Source organism: Heterodontus francisci, chromosome 10 (genome assembly GCF_036365525.1).
Source record: "Heterodontus francisci isolate sHetFra1 chromosome 10, sHetFra1.hap1, whole genome shotgun sequence".
NCBI lineage: Eukaryota > Metazoa > Chordata > Chondrichthyes > Heterodontiformes > Heterodontidae > Heterodontus > Heterodontus francisci.
The window spans coordinates 26,727,851-26,745,590 of NC_090380.1; the positions used below are offsets into that span (position 1 = coordinate 26,727,851).

Below are 17,740 nucleotides of genomic sequence, written 5' to 3' on the forward strand. Positions count from 1 at the left end.
CACAAAACCACTGCCGCACATCAATCATCAGCCTGGGAGAATGTTACCAGTGGAGTCCCACAGGGGTCTGTTTTGCAACCTGTTTCATATCTTCATAAAAGCTTTGCAGTTAGGAGTCACAGCTCATCTGCGTCCTCCGGGAGGTGGGCGACAGTATCAGCAGAAATTTGCCGACATTGCGCTGCTGATGCACTACGAGCCGCACATCTCCCGCGGGCGCTTTGAAGTTGTGGCCGAGGAGCCGTTCCGCGATGGAGTCAACTGGGGCCGGGTCGTGGCTTTTTACGTGTTCGGGGGCACCTTTTTCTCAATGCTTCCCCTCTGTATTAGGTCTTATTACCCTAGGGTTCCGCTGCTCCTGCCTCTCTGCACTGGACTTACCGCACACCGTGGCCGCGGACGCTCTGGACGATGAAGACTATTCTGTAATTCTGTGATAAATAGCAAAACAACAGACTAGCCTTTTAAACTTCAGCTACCTGAAACATCTCTTTCATTGCAGCACAGCTATCATAGGGGCAAAATACACTGCTGCTCCAGGATTACTTACCTCAAAGTCTATCAGTTGCAAATGCGCAATTAACGAGATCAGCAATCCACTGTTGTACAGTTCCTGTGCCAACTGTGCAACTGTTTCAGTCTGAGGCTCCTTATCATTTGTACCACATAGTATCTCTTTCATGGTTAGCAGACATTTTGACACTTCTTCGGAGGCCTAAGGTCAAAGGAAGAAGAAAGATAAAGATAAATTAAGCTGGTTTCCAAAGTACAACTGGGGGAGAAGAGTAAAGGTAGCAACATATGGATAGAGATCAATTAGGTCAAAATATAAAAATCAGCAAAACATCAAATTAGGAAACTGGTGGAGAACTCTCTGGTAATGCATCTATCCTAATGTGCAGCTGTAAGATTAATTTCAGACAATAAATCACGAAAATCATGAAGTTAAGTGACTAATTTAGGATATAAAATGTATTGCAGTATCACTTCCAAATATTTAATATTGACACCATACTGTCAAGCTTACTCAAGTATTGAAGTATTATATTGGAAATACTTATATTGTATGGGATACAAAAGTCCAAGTGTATCAAGCCCGTGTCCTCAGTACCTTGCTCTATGGCAGCGAGGCCTGGACAACGTACATCAGCCAAGAGCAACGTCTCAATTCATTCCATCTTCGCTGCCTCCGGAGAATACTTGGCATCAGGTGGCAGGACTGTATCGCCAACACAGAAGTCCTCGAGGCGGCCAACATCCCCAGCTTATACACACTACTGAGTCAGCGGCGCTTGAGATGGCTTGGCCATGTGAGCCGCATGGAAGATGGCAGGATCCCCAAAGACACATTGTACAGCGAGCTCGCCACTGGTATCAGACCCACCGGCCGTCCATGTCTCCACTTCAAAGACGTCTGCAAACGCGACATGAAGTCCTGTGACATTGATCACAAGTCATGAGAGAGTCAGTTGCCAGTGATCGCCAGAGCTGGTGGGCAGCCATAAAGGCGGGGCTAAAGTGTGGCGAGTCGAAGAGACTTAGCAGTTGGCAGGAAAAAAGACAGAGGCGCAAGGGGAGAACCAACTGTAACAGCCCCGACAAACAAATTTTATCTGCAGCACCTGTGGAAGAGTCTGTCACTCTAGAATTGGCGTTGATAGCCACTCCAGGCGCTGCTCCACACACCACTGACCACCTCCAGGCGCTTACCCATTGTCTCTCGAGATAAGGAGGCCAAAGAATGGGATACCCTCACCAAATGAGCTGGAAAAGTGATCAGCTGCCAAGCCTTTGTGAACGTTACTCTCGATGCTTTAGATGCAGTGTGGCACGATTCCACTTCTAGTGGGAGAAGGCATCTCATCTCTGCCAGGTGCAACAAAAAGATCTAGTTTGTATTGTCTCTATATCAATGGCATGTACCTTCCCCATTCCACAGGAGAATCAGCTTGCTTAAAAGGATAAGGAAATCATGCACATTGCATGCAAAGAAAAACACAGTGATGTTGAATTTAGGTGCTGTCACATGGTCCAATCATACGCCACCAGTGCTTTGTCCTGAAATTAGCTACCACTTGACATTTGCACCACCCTCTTCAAAAAGAAAAACGTAACCACCTAATCCTCCACATACTACAGAAACATACCAAAGTCATACATATTTAGGAGGAAGTGGTGGGTAGCGTTTTTGCAGGGCCCAAAACAACCAAATCTGCCAAAGAGGAGGTCTTATGCAGCAATTAAATCTAGATAGTAACGCTTAATAAACAAGACAATTTCTTGTAGTGGTCTTGATTATGTTTTCAATATTATGACAATATGAATGATTCATTTTCCTCAGGCAAAGGCCCCTTCTCTTTCAAAATTGCTGCTTCTCAAACTACCGACCCATCTCCAAACTCTCTTTCAAAGTTTCTGAACATTTCGTTGCTTCACAAATCTGTACCCATTTCATCCACAACTCCATGTTGAAGGTCTACCATCAGATTTCTGCATTGCCATATCATTGAAATGGTTTTCACTAAAATGCAAACCACATTCTCAGTGACTGTGTCCAGGCTGCATTATCCCTCCTGAAGCTATCTGCATCTTTTGGCATGATCAACCACATCCACAAGATGCACTGCAGCAACGCACCAAGGCTCCTTAGACAGCACCTTCCAAACCTGCGACCTCCAGCACCTAGAAGAACAAGGGCAGCAAATGTATGGGAACACCACCGCCTGCAAGTTCCACTCCAAGCCACACACCATCCTGACTTGGAACTATATCACCGTTCTTCACCATCACTGGGTCAAAATCCTGGAACTCCCTTCCTAACAGCACTGTAGGTGTACCTATCCCACATGGACTGCAGCAGTTCAAGAAGACAGCTCACCACCACCTTCTCAAAGGCAATTAGGGATGGGCAATAAATGCTGGCCTGGTCAGCAATGCCCACATCCCATGAATGAATAAAAAAACCCTCCAAAACCTTTCTTTCGAGGTCGAGTTTGGTGGGACTGGGCACACTTGGTTCCACTATTACCAATCGAATCACAGACAGAGCATCTCCAGCAATGGCTTCTCCTTGCCCCTCCAGAGTCCTTCACATCCTTGGACCCCCCCCTCCCCCCACACTTACTCACCCACATGTGGGTAGTTGCAACATCTATAAGCACGGGATCAGCTTCCGGATGCTCAAGAAGGGCCACCCTCCCTTCCCCAGCTTGGCCACTCCACCACCTTTGCTTCTATGTGGTCAGATTACTCCTCTAATATGCCAATCTGGATGGAGGTTCAACTTCCTTCAGCTAAGCATCAAGACTGAAGCCCCTGTCACAAACTCTGTACCCTTGCCGCCAACCCCATTCCCCACACCAACTATCATCTCAGCCAACTGTTCAGAATCAAGGCATCCTATACAACTCTTAATAACTCTTAGGACTTCAGTAAAGCCTTTGACAAGGTCCCTCATGGCAGACTGGTACAAAAGGTGAAGTCAAACGGGATCAGAGGTGAGCTGGCAAGATGGATACAGAACTGGATTGGTCATAGAAGACAGAGGGTAGCAGTGGAAGGGTGCTTTTCTGAACGGAGGGATGTGACTAGTGGTGTTCCGCAGGGATCAGTGCTGGGACCTTTGCGGTTTGTAGTATAAATAAATGATTTGGAGGAAAATGTAGCTGGTCTGATTAGTAAGTTTGCAGACGACACAAAGGTTGGTGGAGTTGCGGACAGTGATGAGGATTGTCAGAGGATACAGCAGGATATAGATTGGTTGGAGACTTGGGCGGAGAAATGGCAGATGGAGTTTAATCTGGACAAATGTGAGGGAATGCATTTTGGAAGATCTAATGCAGGTGGGAAGTATACAGTAAATGGCAGAACCCTTAGGAGTATTGACAGGCAGAGAGATCTGGGCATACAGGTCCACAGGTCACTGAAAGTGGCAACGCAGGTGGATAAGGTAGTCAAGAAGGCATACGGCATGCTTGCCTTTATCGGTCGGGGCATAGAGTATAAAAATTGGCAAGTTATGCTGCAACTGTACAGAACTTTACTTAGGCCACACTTAGAATATTGCATGCAATTCTGGTCGCCACACTACCAGAGGACGTGGAGGCTTTGGTGAGGGTACAGAAGAGGTTTACCAGAATGTTGCCTGGTCTGGAGGGCATTAGCTATGAGGAGAGGTTGGATAAACTCGGATTGTTTTCACTGGAACAACGGAGGTGGAGGGGCGACATGAAAGAGGTTTACAAAGTTATGAGCGGCATGGACAGAGTGAATAGTCAGAAGCTTTTTCCCAGGGTGGAAGAGTCAGTTACTAGGGGACATAGGTTTAAAGTGAGAGGGGCAAAGTTTAGAGGGGATGTGCAAGGCAAGTTCTTTACACAGAGGGTGGCGAGTGCCTGGAACTTGCTGCCGGGGGAGGTGGTGAAAGCAGGTACGATAGCGACGTTTAAGAGGTATCTTGACAAATACATGAATAGGATGGGAATAGAGGGATACGGTCCCCGGAAGTGCAGGTGGTTTTAGTTTAGGCAGGCATCAAGATCAGCGCAGGCTTGGAGGGCCGAATGGCCTGTTCCTGTGCTGTTCTTTGTTCTTAATCTAAGCTCATGACTCCATATGCTCCCCATCACAAAGACTGCCCACCTCTACCTCCGAAACATCCATCTGCTGCCAAAATCTTCAGTCTTGACTGTTCCAATGCTGGTCTCCCATCCTCTGTAAATGACAGCTCATTGTAAAATCCACTGCTCGCACCTACCCTATCCCAAATCCTTGTAAGTTATCACTCATCCTTACTGACTTACATTGGCTCCCAGTCCCTCTTAAATTGAAAAATTTCACCATCTTTTTTAAATCTCTTCCTAGCCTTGCCCCTCTAAGAATGCTTTACAGTACAAGAGACAGGCACTCAGCCAGTCAAGTTTGTGCTGGCTCTCTGCATGAGCTATCTAGCTAGTCCAACTCCCCTGCCCTTTCCTTGTAACCCTGCAAATGTTTTCTGTTCTAGGACTTGTCTAATTCCCCTTCAAAAGCAAAGATTGAAACTGCCCCCGCCACCCTTTCAGACAGTGCATTCCAGATTATAACCACTCACTACAAAAAAAAGGTTTTTCCTCACGTCACCTTGGATTGTTTTGCCAATCGCCTTAAATCGGTGTTCTCTGGTTCTCAACCCTCCCACCAATGGAAACAGTTTATCTCCATCTACTCTGTCTAGACCCATGATTTTGAACACCTCTATCAAATCTACTCTCAACCAACTCTGCTCCCAGAACCACCACCTCCGCTGCTCCAATCTAACCACATAACTGATGTCTCATTCCAGGAAACGTCTTTTCTGCCCCCTCTTTAAAGCCTTCACATCCTTCCTAAGTGCAGTGCCCAGAATTGGACAATACTCCAATTATAGCTGAATCAGTGCTTTATAAAGGTTCATCATAAATTCCTTGTTTTTGTACTCTATGCCTCCACTTATAAAGCCCAGGATCCCACATGCCTTTTAAATCACTTCTCCAACCTGCCCTGCCACCTTCAACGATTTGTGTAGATATTGCCCCAGGGTCCCTCTGCTCCAGCACCTCCTTTAGAATTGTACCCTTTAACTTGTATTGCCTCTCTTCAATCTTCCTCCCAAAACGCATCACTTTGCACTTCTCTGCAACAGCTTTCATCTGCCACGTGTCCACCCATTCGACTAGCCTATGCCCTTTTAGCATCTAATCACTATCCACCTCACTGTTCACTACACTTCCAAGTTTTGTCATCTGCAAATTTTGAAATTGTGCCCTGTAACTCAAGTTCAAGTGATTAATATACATCACAAAAAGCAGTAGTCCTAGTACCAACCCCTGGGAACCCCAGTGTATACTTTCCTCCAATCCGAAAAACAACTATTTGCCACTACTCTGTTTCCTCTCTTTTAGCCAGCTGCATATCTATGCTGCCACTGCTCCTTTTATTCTAGGGGGTTCAACTTCGTTGACAAGCCTATTATGTGGCACTTTATCAAATACCTTTTGGTAGTCCAGGTACACCACATCAATCACATTACCCTCATCAACCCCCTCTGTTACCTCATCAAAAAACTCAATCAAGTTAGTTAAACACGACTTGCCTTTAACAAATTCAAGCTGGCTTTCCTTCATTAATCCACACTTTTGTCCCAGATTATCATTTCTAAAAGTTTTCCCAGCACTGAGGTTAAACTGACTGGCCTGTAATTGCTGGGTTTTTTGAACAAGGGTGTAAACATTTGCAATTTTCCAGTCCTTTGGTACCACACTGATATCTAGAGGACAGGAAAATTATGGCCATTACCTCCTCAATTTCCATCCTTACTTCTCTCAGAAACCTTGGATGCATCACATCCAGACCTGGTGACTTAACTTTAAGTACAACCAGCTTTCCCAGTACCTCCCCTTTATTAATTTTTAGCCCATCCAGTGTCTCATCTCCCTCCTCTTTTACTGTGACTTTTGCAGGGTCTTCTTCCTTGGTGAAAACCAATGTAAAGTACTCATTTAGTTATTTAGCCATGCCCTCTGCTTCCATGCATAGGTCTCCTTTTTGGGCCCTAATTAGCCCCACCCTCCTCTTAATTATATTTATATGCCAAGAGAAGATTTTTCCACTTTTTTTGTTGGCTGCTAGTCTCTTATACTCTCTCATTGCCCATCTTATTTTCCTTTTCACTTCCCCTCTGAACGGTCTATATTCAGCCTGGTTCAACCTGACTGACATTTGTCATTCATCTCCTTTTTCTGCTTCATCTTACTCTCACTTTTGTCAGAAGCAATCCTGGTTTTAGTTGTCCTATCGTTCCTCCTCGTGGGAATGTACTTGGACTGTACCTGAACCATCTCCTCTGTAAAGGCTGCCCATCGTTTGACTATATTTTTGCCTGCCAACCTTTGATTCTAATGCACCCAGAAAAAATCTGTTCTCACTCCACTGAAATTGGCCCTCCCCAATTACTTATTTTTACTCTAGATTGCTCCTTGTCCTTTGCCATAGCTAATCAAAGCTGATGATCACTGTTCCCCAAATGTTTCCCTACTGACACTTGCTCCACTTGACTCACCTCATTCCCACAGCCAGATTCAGCAAAGCCTTCTACCTTGTTGGGCCAGAAATATACTGATCAAGAAAGCTCTTCTGAACGCTTCAGAAATTCTTGCCCCCCACCGCCCCCCCTGCCCTTTGCACTATTGTCCCAGTCTATATTAGGATAATTGAAGTCCCCCATTATCACTCCTCTATAGTTCTTGCAACTCTCTAATCTCCTGCAAATTTACTCCGCCAGATCCTTTCCACTAGTTAATGACCTAAGGGATACACCCAGTAGTGCAACATCACCTCTTTTGTTCCTTAACTCTAACCAAATAGATTCTGTCCTTGACTGCTACAGGATGTCCGCTCCCTCCAGCGCACACTACAATATTCTCCCTGATTAATATTGCCTCCCCCCTCCTTTCTTTCCTGAACACCTTGTATCCAGGAATATTTAGTATGCAATTTTTGGAGCCAGGCCTCCATTATTACCACATCATATTCCCATGTGGCTATTAGCACCGACAGCTCACCAACCTTATTTACCATGCTTTGCACATTTATACATGCGCTGCAAACCCATCTAACCTTCCTATGTTCTCTTTTAGTCTGATCCTACCCAATACCATACTACTTCCTACTTTAGTCCCATGTCTCTCCAAATCCTTTGTGCACCTGTTTTGCCTTTCTAACGCTACATCCTGATGCTCACCCCCCTGCCAAATTAGTTTAAACCCTTGCCCACAGCACTAATCAACCTATCCACAAAGGACACGGGTGCCAGCTCAGAGTTGCAACCCACCTGGCCTGTACAGGCCCCACTTGCCCCAGAACCTAAAACCTTCCTCCCTGCTAATCTTTATAACTTCATCCAGCTCTACAAGACCCCTCCTTGAACACTGCATCCCTCAGACTTTGATTCCATGTGCATGCTCCTCCCTTCACCCCACCACTGCGGGCAGGTTGTGGAGGGGTGGGGGGGGGGCGTGGCAGGGACAATCGTGTCTTTAGTCATTTAGCCCAATGTTCTGGAAATCCCTCCTGAAGTTCCTCTGCCCTTCCACCTCCCTTATGACTGTTTATATAACTCATCTGACACTTTTGGTCACCGCCCCCCTCCCCCCCAATATTTATGGCTTGGCATAATTTCCCCACCACCACCACTCCCATCCCAATTTTGGCAAGGGAATGATTTTCTACATTGGGCACTGTATAAACGAAAGTAATAGCTGTTGATATCTGTGATACAACCATGGAACAGATTGAATGACATTAACCTGCTACTTATGAAATGGTGGCAGTGTAGGTTGCATTCAGGCAATGTAATCTGCTGCAGCATTCAGTTTGGTATTGGTCAATGTACCACTGGGAATCAAATGGTGAGACTGCCTAAAATTGTTGTGCGTGATACACAAAATAATTCTGCGGTCTGCAGGAACAATGCTGCACTAACTTATGACAGATATAATGACGAGACAATATCTTCACCCAAAAGAACTAGAAGGCGACTTTGGGCTCATTACACTGCAAACTGAAATTAAACAGCAGTGCTTTCTAGGTAAAAATGTAACTCATATGACTATGATGGGTATTTTAATGTGAAGAATTAACCTGAAATTCCAGTTGGAAACCAGTCAACACAGCTGAGAACAATTTCAAAATAGTATACATTCAAAAAGAATACCAACTGGTGGTCCAAACAGAAGTGTGTACTGAAAAACTTAAGTAGCCCAAACCTGGTGAGAAGAACAGAACTCAGTTTTAACCATATGATCAAAAGATGTTGAAGATACTCCAGAAGATGTCATTTTTTTTCTTCTTCGTAAATGATTTAGGAATGAGTTGTTTCACAAAAAAGCAAAATTGCAGAGATTTTTTAAAAGCCACAGGTTGCAGGCATTGTATATGTGTATTAAAGCTGGACAAGGCAATTAGTGGAATGTCACACATCAGTTAATTTCAAAACAGGGATAGCGTGACTCAATTAAATTTGTTGCAGTCTCAAAGCCGCAATCTGCCCTGTTTGTTATTGCACCAAATTAACTGCACCGATAGCAGCTTTGAACGCAACTGGCCACTTCACTTTTTCTCAAGAAAAGTAAGAGATCAAGTGAAGAGCGACTCAAGTTCGGCTGTGACAACCATATCGTCAAATAGCTTGCGAACACTCAGTCTTGGCTCACAGATGATGAACAATGGTCACTTTGGTGAGGTGCTATGGAGAGCTGCCAATGCTGTGAAACTATACCTAAATAGGGATCAGTGCTTGCAGGAGAGGAGGGGGAATCAAACAGTTACATCAAAAATATTCTCAGGGTACTTTGTTAGACTCACCACTTTCACTATAGTCAGCATCACAGTTATAAGGAGGAAACCTTGTTGCTCTATAAATTTCATTTTAAATGTGGGTGGAGTGCATAGAGTTTTATTGCTTAGACTTGAGCTTGTTCAAAGTTTAAAATGTGAAAATTTAATATAGATTATCACCCATGTTTCTCCTCATTCTCGCCCCCCAAATGTCACTGAACATCGTTATCATTTGGGATTAATTAATAGTCAGCTTCCCATGGCACCAAAAATTCATTCTGCAATGTTTTATCAGGCAGCTGTAAATTAGTATGTGATACAGCACACTCATGCTATTTTAAACAAGATTATGCAAAGACGACTGGAGTAGATGAGACACACCCTAAATAGAAGGCATTTTAGGCTAACAATATAAAGCTGACCAACCCTCCTTCAGTTTTGCTGCAACATTACAGCTAAAAAAGAAATTAGAAAAAAATTTCTCCGACAATTAAACATTGAATTGTAAAATAAACTAATCGGTGCAGCTTGTATCAGAGGTACCATGATCTTATATATGTTTCTACCAGCACCAGTTTCTCTGGTTAGTCAGTGTTTGACAACCAGAAACTTCACAAAACTGCTAGGAAATCCACACAGGTAGATTGTGCAAAAAAAAAACCTACACAATTTTTCTACAGAAACTCCCTTTCTACAGCATCTGAAATAATTCAATATCTCCCTTTACAGAGACGACTCCACCCAGATAAACTTTCCGTGCCCAAACCACTTTCTTGGCTCATTGCCGTACCACTCAGAAAGCCCTCTGGCAATTTTCTGGTCAAATCTCTTTCCCATTCTCCTCCTCTAGCAGCCTGCACATAGAATGACTCATCCACAGACTTCACCCTACAAATTCCTACTCCCCTCCCCCCACCACTTCTTTGATTTCAACACCCTGATTCAACCCCCCACCCTAACCAGATTAAACCATTAGTAACAAGACCACATCCAATCATTTCCTTGCCTCCTTCACCAACAATTTCCTGTCTGTCTCCAATCTCTATTCTCACCATCTGTTCTGGCAGGGGAGGGGAGGGGGGGGGGGGGGGGGGGAAAAGAGAAACCTGCACACATCCGACCTCCCACAAGCACTGCCTCTAATGTCCAACTCTATCTGTCCCACCACAACATTGTTGATTCCATTGCTCTGCTAAACAGCTGCCTTGCTTCACCTTTCGAAGCCTTCGTCGCTGCTAGAACCCTCACAGCCTCTCAACCCTGCCATTAACCTTTGTGACATCAAGCCACAGCCTAGGCTTGAGCACGCAAGTTTCTTAACCCACCAGCAAAATATTGTGGATGCTGGAAAGCTGAAATATTAAACAGAAAATGCTGGAAATACTCAGCCAGCATCTGTGGATACAGAAACACTCCTCTCTCCACACATGCTGTCTGACCCAGAGTATTTCCAGCATTTTCTGTTTATTTTCTGTAATCTACCACCTGGCAGGTCCAACCTCACTTCAAGCATGATCAGCTCTCGCCTTCTGCTGCCAAGTTAATACAAGACTCCAGGATCAGATAAAGACAATCCTAAGCTTCTCTTCATCAACTGCATCCTGCTTCTCTCTCCTTACCTCTAAGGTCCTATGGGAGGAGTTCATCGAATATTTTGTTCCCAAAACTAGACCAAAATGGCTGGGTCAATCCTTCTTCCCACTATCTTCCCATCTCACCCCTTTCTAGGCATCGTGTCTCTACGATTCAACTTCCCCAACCTCAGCTTTACTCATTTCAAAGCCATTGTAATCACCCATCTCCAAAAATAACCTCAACCCCCAATTTACAAACCATCTCCTACTTCAATTTTCTCTTCAAGATCCTTGAAATGAGTCAGCCAACTCCAACTGGTTTAAATTCCCTCATCCTGGTTTCCATCCCACCATCTGAGATCATATTCAAAATCATCAATGATATCCTTGTAAGCGTGACATGCTACTGCTCCTTGACCTCTCTGCAATCTTTTGACATGGTTGATTTGTTCATCCTCCACCACCTCTCATCAGTAATCCACCAATGTGGACCACAGGTTGTTGCTTCCATCCCTATCTGTCCTAACATAGCCAGCTCAACATTTGCAATAGCTTTTGCGCCTTTGCAGTTTTCTCCCAGTTTCCTCAAGCTTCCATATTCCTCATTTATGTGCTGCCTTTTGTCATTATCATCTGTAAATACAGGATCAACTTGCAAATATATACTGGCAACACCCAACCTGTCAACATTCTCAACTCTAAAGTTGTTGCTATGCAGGGAAACATTGTTAACTGCACCCATTCCTCAGGCATGGATTCCTCTCCCTGCCCAATGGCTAAATGGGTATGTACGCCATGTACAATGACATCAACCACACTTAATTAGAATCAGAGAAAGTTTAAGGTACAGAAAGAGGCCACTTGGCCCATTGTGCCTGTGTCAGCCAAAAAACAATCCACCCATTCTAATCCCACATTCCAGAATTTGGTCTGTAACCCTGCAGATTACAGCACTTGAGGTGCATATCCAGACTAGTTTTGAATGAGTTGAGGGTTTCTGCCTCAACAACCCTTTCAGGCAGTGAGCTCACCCTTTGGGTGAAAAAGTTCTTCATCTCCCCTCTAATTTTTCTACCAATCACTTTAAATCTATGCCCCCTTGTCACTGACCTCTCTGCGAAGACAAACCGGTCTTTCGCCTCCACTCTATCCAGGTCACTCACAATTTTGTACATTTCAACCAAATCTCCCCTCAGCTTTCTCTGTTCCAAGGAAAACAACCCCAGCCGATCCAATCTTTCCTCATAGCTGCATTTCTCCAGTCCTGACAACACCCTCGTAAATCTCCTCTGTACCCTCTCTAGTGCAATTACATCCTTTCTGTAATGAGGTGACCAGAATGGCACACAGTACTCAAGTTGTGGGCTAATCAAAGAGTTATACAGTTCCAGCATAACTACCCTGCTCTTAGATTCTACACGTCAGCTAGTAAAGGAAAGGATTCCATATGCTTTCTTAACCACCTGCTACCTTCAGGGATCTGTGGACATTCACTCAACTTCCTCTACTCTTCAGCATTTTCCCATTAATCGTGTATTCCTTTGCCTTGTTGGACTTCCCCAAATGCATCACCTCACACTTCTCAAGGCTGAATTCCATTTGCCACTTTTCTGCCCATCTGACCAGACCATCAATATCTTCTTGTAGCCTACAGCTATCCTCCTCGCTATCTACCACACGGCCAATCTGTGTCGTCTGATAACTTCTTGATCATGCCCCCTACATTTATGTCCAAATCGTTAATATATACCACAAAAAGCAGGGGACCCAGTACTGAGCCCTGCGGAATGCCACTGGAAACAGCCCTCCAGTCGCAAAAACACCAGTCAACAATTACCCTTTGTTTTCTGTCACAGTCAATTTTATATCCAACTTGTTGCATTTCCCTGCCATGTGGGACCTTGTCCAAAGCCTTGCTAAAATCCATGTAGACCACATCAACTGCACTATAGTCATCTATTTTCCTTGTTGCTTCTTCAAAAAATTCAATCAAGTCAGTCAAACAAGATCTTCCCTTAACAAATCCATGCTGACTATCCTTAATTAACCTGTGCCTTTCTAAGTGACAGTTTATCCTGTCTCTTAGAATAGATTCCAATAATTTGCCCACTACGAAGGTTAGACTGACTGGCCTGTAATTATTTGGTCTATCCCTCGCTCACTTTTTAAACAGAGGTACAATGTTAGCAGTTCTCCAATCCTCTGGCACCACACCTGTATCCAGTGAGGACAGGAAAATGATGGTCAGACCTTCTGCTATTTCCTCTCTTGCTTCTTTTCAGACTGGGGTAGATTTCATCTGGCCCTGGTGATTTATCAACTTTCAAGCATGCTAATCTCATTCATACTTCCTCTCTCCCTATGTTTATAACATCCAATACTTCACACTCCTCCTCAACTACAATATCTGCATCACCCCCCTCTTTTGTGAAGACTGACGCAAAGTATTTATTAAGAACCATACCAACATCTTCCACCCCTACACATAGGTTACCTTTTTGGTCTTTTATGGGCCCTACTCTTTCCTTAGTTATCCTCTTACTCTTAATGTATTGATAAATCATTGTGTTCATCTTGATTTTGCTTGCCAATATTCTTTCATGCCCTCTCTTAGTTTTCCTAATTTCCTTTTTGACTTCACCCCTCCACTTTCTATACTCCTCTCAGCTTACTGTATTGTGTTCTCGGTGTCGGACATAAGCTTTCCCTTTCTGCCCTATCTTACCCTGTAAGCACCTTGACGTCCACGGAGCTCTAGATTTGGCCGTCTCACCCTTTTCCTTTGTGGGAACGTTTACTCTGAACCCCTGAATCTCCCCTTTAAATGCCTCCCGCTGCTCGAACACTGATTTACTTACCTTCAAGTAGCTTCCAGTCCACTTTTGCTAAATCACTCCTCAGCTTAGCAGAATTGGCCTACCAATTGAGAACTCAAACTCCTGTTCTCTCGCTGTCCTTTTCCATAATTATGTTAAAACTGACTGAATTATGATCACTACCACCAAAATGCGCTCTCACTGCACTCCTTCGACCTATGCAGCTTCATTTCCTAAAATTTAGTCCAAAACTGCTCCCTCTCTTGTTGGACTTGCTACATACTGGGCGAAAAAGTTCTCCTGAATGCACTTCAAGAATTCTGCTCCCTCAATTCCTTTCACACTAAAACAACCCAGTTAATATTGAATTAGTTAAAATCCCCCATTACTGCCCTACTGTTCTTGCACTTCTCAGAGATTTGCAGACATCTGCTCTTGGATCTCATTCTGACTGTTTGGGAGTCTATAGTACACTGCCAGCAGTGTGATCGCCCCTTAGCTCAATCCATATGGCCTCATTTGATGAACCTTCCAACACAACATTCCTCCTCACAACTTTAATAGTTTCCTTGACCAAAACTGCCACTCTCCCCTTCTTATCCCCCTCCCTATCGCGTCTGAAAACCCTGCAACCAGGAACGTTGAGCTGCCATTCCTGTCCCTCCTTAAGCCATGTTTCTGGAATAGGTATAATATCATACTGCCATGTGTCTATCTATGCCCTCAGCTCATCTGCTTTATTGGTTCTACGCCATGCATTGAAGTACATTGAGCACTGCCAAACTCTCAAAATTTTCGAAACCTCGTTTCCTCTGTCTTCCAAACTCATCCATTAATTTTCTGCCATCCATCATCATTTCTGATTTTGTCCCAATTGAGTCTATCCTCAGGTCCCCACCCCCCCTGCAAAACTGGTTTAAACCCTCCCAAACAGCACTAGCAAAACGTCCCACAAGGAACTCAGTCCCAGCTCTGTTCAGTTGCAACTGTCCGGCCTGTACAGGTCCCATCTCCCCCAGATCCGAACCTAATGTCCTAAGAATCTAAAGTCCTCCCTCTTGCACCATCTTTCATCTGTCTTATCTATTTCTATACTCACTTGCGCATGGCACTGGGAGTAATCTGGAGATGACTACTTTTGAGGTCCTGCTTGCAAATTTCATACCTAGCTCCCCAAATTCTGACTGCAGGACCACATCCCTCTTTCTACACATGTCATTGGTTCCGATGTGGACCATGACTGCTGGCTGTTCACCCTCCCCCTTCAGGATGCTCTGCACCAGTGACATCCTTGACCCTGGCACCAGGGAGGCAACACAACATACTGGATTCACGTCTGCGGCCACAGAAATGCCCATTTGTTCCTTGACTATTGAATCACCTATCACTATGCCTCTTCCAGTGTTCCCTGTACCCCACTATGCAGCTGAGCCACCCGTGGTGCCATGGACTTAGCTCTGGCTGTACTCCCCTGGTGGAACATCACTTTCCTCAGGTATTCAGAACTGAAAATTAATCCCACTCTACTGATGGCATTGAGAGAGCTTTTAGGCCAACCATCAAGATCGCCCCCCTCAAATCTAAATCAGGGAACACAATCACTGACCAACGCAAGCAAATGGACCACTGGGTGGGGCACTACCTAGAACTGTACTCCAGGGAAAATGTTGTCACTGAGACCACCCTCAGTGCAGCCCAGTCTCTGCCAGTCATGGATGAGCTGGACGAACAGCCAACAAAATCGGAACTCAGTAATGCCATTGATTCTCTAGCCAGCAGAAAAGCCCCCGGGAAGGACGGCATTACCCCTGAAATAATCAGGAGTGCCTAGCCTGCTATACTTTCAGCACTCTACGAACTGCTTTGCCTGTGCTGGGATGAGGGAGCAGTGCCACAGGACATGCGCGATGCCAATATCATCTCCTTCTACAAGAACAAGGGTGACCGCGGTGACTGCAACAGCTACCGTGGAATCTCCCTGCTCAGCATAGTGGGGAAAGTCTTCGCTCGAGTCATTTTAAACAGGCTCCAGAAGCTGACTGAGCGTGTCTACCCTGAGGCAGAGTGTGGCTTTTGAGCAGAGAGATCCACCAATGACATGATGTTCTCCCTTCGCCAGCTACAGGAGAAATGCAGCGAACAACAGATGCCGCTCTACGTTGCTTTCATTGATCTCACCAAAGCCTTTGACCTAGTCAGCAGACGTGGTCTCTTCAGACTACTAGAAAAGATTGGCTGTCCACCAAAGCTACTAAGCATCATCACCTCATTCTATGACAATATGAAAGGCACAATTCTGTATAGCGGAGCCTCATCAGACCCCTTTCCTATCCTGAGTGGCGTGAAACAGGGCTGTGTTCTCGCACCTACACTGTTTGGGATCTTCATCTCCCTGCTGCTCTCACATGCGTTCAAGTCTTCAGAAGAAGGAATTTTCCTCCACACAAGATCAGGTGGTAGGTTGTTCAACCTTGCCCGTCCAAGAGCGAAGTCCAAAGTACGGAAAGTCCTCATCATGGAACTCCTCTTTGCTGATGATGCTGCATTAACATCTCACACTGAAGAGTGTCTGCAGAGACTCATCGACAGGATTGCAGCTGCCTGCAACGCATTTGGCCTAATCATCAGCCTCAAGAAAACGATCATGGGGCAGGACGTCAGAAATGCTCCATCCATCAATATTGGCGACCACGCTCTGGAAGTGGTTCAAGAGTTCACCTACCTAGGCTCAACTATCGCCAGTAACCTGTCTCTCAATGCAGAAATCAACAAGCGCATGGGAAAGGCTTCCACTGCTATGTCCAGACTGGCCAAGAGAGTGTGGGAAAATGGTGCACTGACACGGAACACAAAAGTCCAAGTGCATCAAGCCCGTGTCCTCAGTACCTTGCTCTACGGCATCGAGGCCTGGACAACGTATGTCAGCCAAGAGCGACGTCTCAATTCATTCCACCTTTGCTGTCTCTGGAGAATCCTTGGCATCAGGTGGCAGGACTGTATCGCCAACACAGCAGTCCTCGAGGTGGCCAACATCCCCAGCATATACACCCTACTGAGCCAGTGGCGCTTGAGATGGCTTGGCCATGTGAGCTGCATGGAAGATGGCAGGATACCCAAGGACACATTGTACAGCAAGCTCGTCACTGGTATCAGACCCACCGGCCGTCCATGTCTCCGCTTTAAAGACGTCTGCAAACGTGACATGAAGTCCTGTGACATTGATCACAAGTCATGGGAGTCAGTTGCCAGTGATCGCCAGAGCTGGCAGGCAGCCATAAAGGCAGGGCTAAAGTGTGGCGAGTCTAAGAGACTTAGCAGTTGGCAGGAAAAAAGACAGAAGCGCAAGGGGAGAGCCAACTGTCTAACAGCCCCGACAACCAATTTTATCTGCAGCATCTGTGGAAGAGCCTGTCACTCTAGAACTGGCCTTTATAGCCACTCCAGGCGCTGCTTCACAAACCACTGACCACCTCCAGGCGCTTACCCATTGTCTCTCGAGACAAGGAGGTCAAAGAAGAAGAAGACTGCTCTTTCCTCATAACCTTGCAATTCTTTTCAAGTAAATCCCCAATTTCTCTTTGAAAGTTATTTTTGAATCTGCTTCCACTAACCTCTAAGGCATTGCATTCCAGATCATCATAACTCACTTGTCTAAACAATGCTCTCATCTCCCCTCTGGTTCTTCTGCCAATTACCTTAAATCTGTGTACTCTGCTTACTAATCCTTCTATCAATAGAAACATTATCCCTATGTACACAACAAAACTCTTCATAATTCTGAAGACCTCTATCAATTCTTCTCTCCATCATGTCTAAAGCAACCCCAACTTCTCTAGTCTTTTCATATAACTCAAGTCTTTCATCCTTGGTACCATTCTAATAAATCTCCTATGTACCCTCGCCAAAGCTTTGACATGCTTCCTAGAGTATGATGCCCAGAATCGAATACAATAGTCCAACTGAGGTCTGACCAGTGTTTATAAAGGTTTAGCATAA

The 17,740-nt window shown here is 45.0% G+C and overlaps 1 protein-coding gene across 1 annotated transcript in view; it reads right to left on the reverse strand.

The window, feature by feature from the left end:
* Nucleotides 1-17,740, reverse strand: part of cab39l (calcium binding protein 39-like) — a 94,901-nt gene that overhangs the window by 51,822 nt on the left and 25,339 nt on the right. The window contains exon 4 of the mRNA XM_068040301.1: nt 551-715. Within this exon, the coding sequence (XP_067896402.1) occupies nt 551-715 (165 nt within the window). The remainder of the gene's footprint in view (nt 1-550; nt 716-17,740) is intronic.